Source organism: Nematolebias whitei, chromosome 5, assembly GCF_014905685.2.
Source record: "Nematolebias whitei isolate Nwh7 chromosome 5, NemWhi1, whole genome shotgun sequence".
Lineage (NCBI taxonomy): Eukaryota > Metazoa > Chordata > Actinopteri > Cyprinodontiformes > Rivulidae > Nematolebias > Nematolebias whitei.
In genome coordinates, this window is record NC_056502.1 from 784,628 (window position 1) to 794,012 (window position 9,385).

Genomic DNA, 9,385 nt, shown 5'->3' on the forward strand with positions numbered 1-9,385 from the left:
TAAACTCTGCATTTTAGCCAAGGTTCTAGAAAAACTGATAAACTCTCAAATCAAAAATGACCTGGACTCATTTAACATCTTACCTCCACATCAATCTGGTTTCAGGAAACAACACAGCACAACCACTGCTTCACTGAAGGTTCTTAATGACGTTGTTGAAGCACTGGATGCTAAGGATTATTGTGCTGCACTTTTCTTAGACCTGTCTAAAGATTCTGACTCTGTGGATCAGAACATCTTGTGTCATAAACTCTCAGAAATTGGTTTCTCAGAACACACCATTGGTTGGTTCTCTAACTATCTTTCAGACCGGAGGCAATGTGTTCAACATAATGGTACTTCCTCCAGTTATTTAACAGTCAACAATGGTGTACCACAAGGCTCAGTCTTAGGACCCACCCTCTTTACAATCTACATACATAATGTAGGTAAAAACATCCCTAATGCATCCATACATTTCTATGCTGATGACACAGTTGTTTATTGTCGAGCTAAAACTGTTGCTAAGGCTTTCCAGCTTTTGAAATCTACATTTAACTACATCCAGACAGATTTGTTCTGCCTCAAACTTGTCCTGAATGCCGAAAAAACCAAAGGGATGCTTTTTTCAAATAGGAAATTGGTCCCAGCAGTTCTTCCTCCGGTTTTATCCTCAAATGGTGTCCCCATTGAGTTTGTTGATTCCTATAAATATTTGGGTATCTTGGTCGACTCACATCTCTCTTTTAAGCTCCATGTGGAAAACTTGGTAAAGAAACTGAAAGTTAAACTGGGTTTGTTTTTCAGAAACAGATCCTGTCTAACCCTGAATGCTATAAAATGCCTTGTATCTGTGACTTTCCTTCCCTCCATTGATTACAGTGACATTATTTACATGAACGCTCCTACAAGAACCCTGCAGATGTTGGATGCTGCAGATGTTGGATGCTGTCTATCATGGTGCACTAAGATTCATAACTGGCTGTGATTATCGTACCCACCGCTGCACCCAGTATTCACTGGTTAACTGGTCACCATTAACTTCACACAGACTCTCTCACTGGTACATTTTCATCTTTAAATCACTTCCTGGTCTGCTGCCTTCATACATCTCCTCCTACATGTCTCTGTGTGAGTGCAGCTATGGAGTGCGCTCTCAGGACATTATTACCTGCAGTGTTCCCTCAGTGAGGACTGAACTAGGCAAAAGGACCTTCTCCTACTCCGCTCCTGTTTCCTGGAATATCTTGTAAAAAGATCTGAAGCTCTCGACCTTTGACCTCTCTAAGTGTCTTTAAGAATCTGTTGGACTCCTGGCAGGGACCAATGCAGACATGTTCCTGTTTTTAGTTTTATACATTCGCCTTAGAATCTAGCTGGGTTTTTTTTTTTTTGTTACCTTTTCCTTTTAGCCATCCTATTTGTAAAAAAAAAAAACCTTGCAGTATGACTTTTTATAATTGTTTATTGTTGTTGCTGTTGTCCATTGTTGTCATCTTTCTTTTTTGAAATCAGGTCTCTCTTGTAAATGAGTCCTCGAGGCTCAATGGGATTTACCTGTCTATGAAGGTTGATTGATATTATTTTTGACAAAATCAGAGAGCTCAACAGAACAAAAGCAGTCCAAACATAAATCAGATTCTAGTGACATTTTCAAAGTTGTCTCATCTGACACAGAACCAGAGGTGATACTAAGAATGTTGGTTTGAATTTTTTCCCAATTGAATTTTTTTTTATTTATAAAGAATCTCATGAAGTCATCACTGCTTATAGCTGTAGGGATATATGGGTCAACAGAAATAGGATTTATCAATTGTCTAGCTATGGTACTGACAAGGAACCTGGGGGTATTTTTATTATCATCAATTAAAGATGAATAATATAAAGTTCTAGCTTTATGGAGTGCTTTTTTGTATGTTAGCAGGCATTCTTTCCAGGATAAGTGAAATTCTTCCACGTTAGCGGAGTGCCATTTCCTTTCCAGCTTTCTAGATGTCTGTTTTAAAGTATGTAACTCAGAACTGAATCAAGGAGCTAATCTCTTCTGATTGATTGCTTTCTTTTTCAGTGGAACAGCTTTATCAAGTGAAGTTTACAAAGTATTTGTAAAATTATCAACTAGATGATCTAAGTCATTGCTCTCTGATGTATTACTCTGCAAGACAGAGGAAAACAACAGAAGAGAATCTTTAAATTTGGTTACAGCATTTTCTGATAAGCACCTACTACAGTGAAATTTACTCTCAGTGACTGTGTAGTCATTTAATGTAAACTCAAAGGTTATTAAAAAATGGTCGGACAGAACAGGATTTTGAGGATGTAATACTATGTTATTAATATCAGTGCCATAGGTCAGAACCAGGTCAAGAGTGTGATGATGAGAATGAGAAGATGTGTGGACGTTTTGGGTAAAACCAATTGACTCGATTAAAATTTTAAAGGCTATGCTTGAGCTATTTTTTTCAACATCTACTGAAATCACCCATTATTCATCATCATCATCATCAGCTTTATTAGACACAAGTAGGTCCATATAAAAATGCAAATAAATAAGATAAAAAAGATAAAAATCACAAATGTAAGTCACAGATTTACAAAAAGGCTGAAATGCCAATGGTTCCACATTCTGGACTTAAACCTGACTGAGCTTTGTGCAATATCCTTTAGTATCAGGATGATTTTATTTGTAGAATCATGTATTCTCCACATAAATCTGTACATAAGTTTACATAACGCAGCATAAAAAGTGGAGACGCCAACAAATAACTGACTTGCACTAGTCCATCTCAGCATCCTAAGCAGCATCCTCATTCCGTCATTACATGCCACTTGGAATTTCTATATACTGCTTTGCTTGTCTCGTCTCCACAAGTGGGCAGTATGGAGTGCAGTATGTTTTAAAAAGAGCCACTTTCACTGATGTGAACTTGCATACACACATGTTGGCTTGTGCAAACATTAAACGACACTGTCTGTAAATGTCCATGTCATCAGCCAGATCATCATTTATATAATGTCCCAGGTATTTAACAGCATCACACACTTTAAGAACAGCACCAGATAAAGAGAAGCCAGGAAGTACCAACTTCTGATCCTCCCTGGTTCTTGTGATCATGATATTATTTCAGTGCATTGTACATAATGTCATACTGCTGACCATATTGTGAGCAGGTCTTCAATAATTGATGAAGACCAGCACAGCAAGGACTAAAAAATAACCAGATCAACTACATACATGAGATGGTTAATTATGGTCCCACCAACAGCACACCTCGTCCCACAGTTTTATAGCCACTTTGATAAATCATCCATGTATACATTAAAAAGAAGAGAGAGAATGCTTCCCTGTCTAACCCCGTTCCTTATTGTAAAAGGAGCTGACACACAATTACCCCATCTTGTGATTCGAGCCTACAAACCTTTTTCTGAACCATTTTGGCCTTGGTGTCCTCGGGCTGTTCCTGTGAGTAACAAGCCGGCCATCTGGCCTTAAACATCTGATTGTTATACAAGATGATTGATTGTTTTGGATGGATGGGTCCTTTTGCATGTGTTAAAAGCTTCTGAGATTCCAACAGGATGTTGGCTTGAAACACAGCAGTGAAGGTTACTTATGGGACAGATCTGGTTGACAGACTGATGAAGTCTTCCGGATGGAAGACGAAACGTTTCTTCCTTAAATAAACTGGTCCAGATGACATGATTTAACCTTTTTTGTTGTTATATACCTGGATGATTGAGCCTACAAACCGTTTTTTACCCCATCTTATGTACATTAACTGATGAGCGTATAAAGGACAGAATTCTAATTTTTGATCCAAGAACCCCTCTGTAGTATAACTTATAAAATAAATTTTCGTGATTAACCCAGTCAAAAGCCTTTAAGGCATCAATAAAACGCATAAAAATTGTAGAATTGTGCCTATTATACAAATCTAAGATCTTTTTCAAAGCAAAAAATACACATATCTGTATCATGACCTGATTTTAAACCAAACCAGTTGCTAGAAGTAAGGAGAAAATGTTCTATCTTATTAAGTATAATCCACCCCAGGACCTTGGATAACACAATGGCTAAAGCTATGGGCCAGTAGTTATCCTTATTTATTTTGCCAGATTTATCCTTTATATTAGGCACTAAGGGTGCATTCACACCTGATAGTCCGGTAGAATTGGTTCGGTTCGGGACCAATATTCATGACCTTTTGTTACATTTGAGCTGGTGCGTTTGCATTCACACTGCACTGTGCAGTCAGTCAACCTGTTGAACCAACCTGTTCCCCCGCTCGCCTGTGGGGGCGCTGCACCAAGAACTACTGACAGAAACGACACAAAAACCTCTGAAGACACGTCTTCTTCTTCTTCTGTAAATAAAAATAAAAACGAAGTGGCATCAAGTTTTATCAGTTTTAGGAGTTATATTTAGTCATTTTTCAACCATGGACTCAGCATGAGCAGAAGATGAGACAGAAGACCATGGAGAATGTTGTTTTTCACACAAGGCAGCTGACGGCTCCATATAAGAGAAATGTGTGTTTGTTTGTCCTGCGCTGTACTCCACTTCCTGCTTGTGGAGCGGGGCTCGGTCTGTTTACATTCACACTGTACTGGAACCACGCTGGAGTTCTCTTCTACCGGAACGAGACCTAGGTTTTAGCCCGGGCCAGAGTTCGCCTTTTTGTTCCGTGACAAGAGTTGGATGGCGCGTTCACACCTCCCTAAACGAGCCGGACTTTCTAGGAAAACGAGCTAGAGTTCGATTAAAGCGGACTAAACAGGGCTGGTGTGAATGCACACTAATATAACAGCTAAAAGTGAGTCAGGCAAAACGCCATGGACTAAAAACCCAGTAAAACACAAAGCAAGCAAATGAAATAATTTTCTGTTTGAAAATGTTAAGTGTTCTGCAGACACTTCATCCATACCACAAGACTTATTGTTCTTTAGGCTCATGGCTGCATTATACATTTCTTGGGCTGAAACTTTCCCGTCTTCATCATTATTAATACTGTCCACCATAAATAAGAGGCTTTTAACACAGTAAAATAGTTCATAGTAATGCTTCTGTCACATCTGTGTAATTTCCTCTACTCCATTTACACCGTTAATATCTGCTGGCAGATGTTTTATAATTATTCATTTTCTTTATTTACTTCCAGAAATCATGTGTGCAGCTCTTTTGCATTTTCCTTGCAAGCAAATTTGACTTCATTGTGTCTTCATTTCTTTTAATAAAACGTAAGGCATATTTAAAATTTGCATTTGCCCGTTTCTTATACTCAAAGAGAAGACCATGCTTCTGTCCGTGTGCCTCAGCCCAAGCCTTGAAAGCCCGCCTAGCCTCAGCATGAAGCTCCTTCACATGCTTATTCCAGACTGGTTTAGCTTTAGCTTTGTGCAACTTAGTCTTTTACAATACCGTACTAGAGACACGAAGAGACTCCACAATACTTTCATACAAGTTGCACAGCTCTATACCATGTTGTGGGTTTTTACAGTTGATATTATCACATGCTACAGCATCCTTTGGTAGCTCAATATTACTAAGCATAGTATCAGACTGGGCTAAATATACCACCAGGTCCTTCTTGGTCAAATTAGACCAATATGGTTTTCCAACACTCAGACTATTGTGAACAGACTGAAAAGCAGGTAGATTACCAATATTTACAGATAAAAATAGAGGCATGTGGTCAGATGCAGAAAGCTCATAATTAATCCTTATCGATTCTATGGACTGGTGAGTATTAGCTGTACTGATGCAGTGATCCAGCCATGAAGTTGTACCCCATGCTTCACTAACATAAGTGAAGCTATTATGACTTTATCAGTATGTAGTAAGTTAGTTAAGAATTCAGAGAATTCAGACAAAAACTGGTCATAGGAGCCTGGTGGACGATATTTAACAAGTAGTGAGAGTGGCCGTTCCATTTTCCATTTAGGATGGATGACTTAGAGACAGCAACTCAAAAGTATTATAACTATTAATTTGTTTAGTATTAATTAATAGTCCTGAGTCGACTGAAAAATAGAAGCTACTCCTCCACCTCAGCCAGTTGTTCTAGGAACATGAACATTTAAATAATTAACAGGAGTGGATTCATTTATACCAACAAAATCCTCCTGTTGTAGCCAAGTTTCTGTCAGACACAATAAATCAATATGATGATCAGTTATCAGATCATTAACTAACAGGGATTTAGAGGAAACAGATCTGATGTTCAATAATCCACATTTAATGATTTGATGATTTTGCTCTGGTAAAGTAACTGTGTTTATTTGAATCAGATTTTTATGGTTTATATTTTTAGAGCTGATTTTTGGTTTATTTAATTTGAGCCGTGGGTGAGTTGACACTGTTTCAATGGGGGTGTGGGGGGGTAACAGAGGAGAAGCAGCAGAGAGGTGTGGAGGACTACAACTCTGCTTCCTGGACTGGTTTCTAGACTGGAACGTTAGTTATCAATAATTTGGATGTTCAACTGGATCAGCTAAGTTTTTAGAGAGAAGTGCTGCTCCTTTTAAGGTGGGATGGATTCCATCTCTCTGCATCAGACCGGGTTTTCCCCAAAATGCCAGTTAATGCAAATGCATGTTATCCTCAAATCCTACATTGTTTTCAGAGCACCTCCTGGACGCCCAGCGGTTGAAAGCCAACATGATTAACCTGTCTAAATAAAGGTTCAATGAATGAATACGGCTAAACATGTCATCGCTACCTGTTAGCTGCTAGATCCTAGCTGTTAGCTGTTAGTGATGTCATTATGTGTGCATATAGTGATGCCATTAAAACCGTCCAAAATGACGTCACCATGTGCAATTGTAGAGGTGTCATTACGAATGTATATAATGATGTCACTACTTGTGCATGTGATGGCATCACTATGGTCATAATGTCGTCACTACATGCATATGTAGTGACGACATTACATGTGTACACAGTGACGCCACTACCTAATGGCATGATGTGCAGACACAGTACCATCACTTCTTGTACCACATGACTAACCACTTAAAAAAAATGTCTCTTTTGAACAATTCTTTGAAAGGAACGAATCCTCAAGACCCAGATTTCTTCAATGAGCTGTAATTCCCATCTACCCTGTTGGCTAATAATAGTTAGCTCAACTTCTCTGTGATATATTTTTCAAGCTCGATAGCTCTGACTGAAATTTTTTTCTTTAAAAAAAACCTCACATAAAAACAGCGGTCTGTAGGTTCAGATGACCAGAACCTGGTAGATCCTGTTTTAGACTAGAAACTGGTTCATCTTCTCAAAGACCATAACCTTGCAGATCTCTTTTGAGACCAGAATCTGTTGTTTATGTGATGGGACCAGAGACTGTCTGGCACAAATGCCTGACAGTTAATTGCCACTCCAGTGTGTCAGATGCAGCCCATCATGGTCATCATCAGTCCCCATTGGACTCAGAGACCTTCTTGGCCAGGATCTCCTGGAAAGCAGAGAGCTGCTTCATCTGCTCTGTCTGCATTGAGTGTCTTCTCATCAGCTTCTTCTTTATCTTGAACTCAGGACCCCGTTTGGGTGAGGTTGGGGCTACAGGAACCAGAATCTTGTGTCCTGAGTGAACTGGGGAGGTGGACTTGCCATTGGCTCGGATATCAGGGATGGGTCTTTGTGGATTGATGTTAAGTGGTGGCAAGAAGCCGGGTCTGGTGTGGGAGATGTGGTCCAGCAGCAGGGTCCCGGAGCCACGACGCTCCAGAAGACCTGGGGGACGTCGGCGCATAGTCATGGGGGAAACAGAGTTGGGGATGTTTTCCAGAGACTCCCTGGAGGTGCTTGTAACCAAGGACAATGGGGAGGCATTGTACCTTTTGCGCTCCACAGACATTTGCCCCAAGTCTGGAGATCCAGGGATGGACTCTGGAGAGAGGTGAGTGTCTGACTCATAGTGCTCCATCTGGAAGAGTTTGGGGTGAGTCAGAACTCGGATCCCTACTGCCCCAGACACCCCAGCATTATCCTGTGTCTCTGGAACTGTGTTTCTCCGGTATAGGATCTGGTGCTGCTGAACTTTGTCAGCCCAGGACGGAGCTGACAAGCCTGTACAGTCCTCACAGCAGGACCGGTCGATTGGTTTGGGAGAACAGGGGTCATGGGTCTCAATGCTATGTCTCCGTAACAACAGAGGTCTGACTGGTTCAGAGATAGACAGACCATTTATTTCAGTGGACACCCGTCTCAGGTCATTGCTGACTTCTTCCTCCAGATCTTGGTCCAACTGATCTTGAGGAACTCCACTCAGAACTGAGGGTGCCACCAGGCCCCAGGGCTCTGAATTCAACCTCTTTAGCAGCTTCCGTGGAAGTGGCCTCTTCTCAACCGGAGGTCTAGCAGAAGATAAAGGTAATGTTGATGTGAGTGCAAAGTTGAAGATCCCTTCCTGGTCTTTAGTCCTAGTTACTACAGGAGAGGAGGTTCCGATCTCCACTTCTGAAGGTGACATGCAAGCAGGAGAAAGTTTATCCACAATTCCTGGGGAGGGTGGTGAGTTCAGGTACTGTTTGGTCTTCTTGGTGCCTAATGGAGATGTGTCAGTGGTGATGATGATCACCTCTTTACCTCTGGCCTTGCAGGCATCCAGGAGCACCTGCAGAGTCTCACGGTCTCCTGTGTTGATGGCGTGGATGAGGGCAGAAGCACCTGAGTAATCTTTGAGGCTCGGATCAGCTTTGTTTTCTAGTAAGAGTGACACCAACTCTTTCCCTGCCTGCTTGGCACAGGCATGCATCAGTGCTGTGCGTCCGGATTTGTCTGGAATGTTTGGGTCAGCTCCTTTCTCCAGCAGGTATCGGACCATCCTCTGTCGGGTCTGTGGGTCATCATAGCTTGCTAAGCAGGCGGCAGAGATCGGTGTCTCCCCACGCTCGTTGCCCTCATTGATGTAGGCACCACCCTCTAACAGCAGACGGGCGAGGCGCAGCTTTCCCTGGAAGACAGCTTTGAGGAGAGCATTCCCCTCTGTTTGCAGGGGACCTTCATCTCCCATAATCCTTTGCTTTTCCTCAAACTTGCAGCCCACTGGAAGCTCGCTTATTGCTGGCTGACCATTCTCTATAATAAGTCACATGACCTGCAGAGAAAACACACAATTCAATTAATTCAATTCAGTTTATTTATATAGCGCCAAATCACAACAAATTTGGCTCAGGGCACTTTACAGAAACATTCACATACATAAAATCCAATTAGTAAAGTTCTCTAAGGAATCCAGCAGACAAGTTGAATCTTGGCTTTGTTGCAGTCTCCCATCCTGAGCAAGCACAGTGGAGACAGTGGAAAGAAAAACTCCCTTTTATAAGGAAGAAAACTCCAGCAGAACCAGGCTCAGGACAAGCGGCCATCTGCTTTGACCGGCTGGTTGAGAGGACAGGAAGGAGA

At 41.3% G+C, this 9,385-nt stretch overlaps 1 protein-coding gene across 1 annotated transcript; it reads right to left on the reverse strand.

The window, feature by feature from the left end:
* Positions 1-7,391: 7,391 nt before the first annotated feature.
* LOC119409768 (ankyrin repeat domain-containing protein 34A) lies at positions 7,392-8,993 on the reverse strand. The gene has a single exon (XM_037676666.1). It carries the CDS (start codon positions 8,991-8,993, stop codon positions 7,392-7,394), a length of 1,602 nt encoding a protein of 533 aa, XP_037532594.1.
* Between the last annotated feature and the right edge of the window lie 392 nt (positions 8,994-9,385).

Excerpts from the sequence above, each read along its gene's own strand:
- LOC119409768 (XM_037676666.1), bottom strand. The coding sequence starts at position 8,993 with ATGGGAGATGAAGGTCCCCTGCAAACAGAGGGGAATGCTCTCCTCAAA.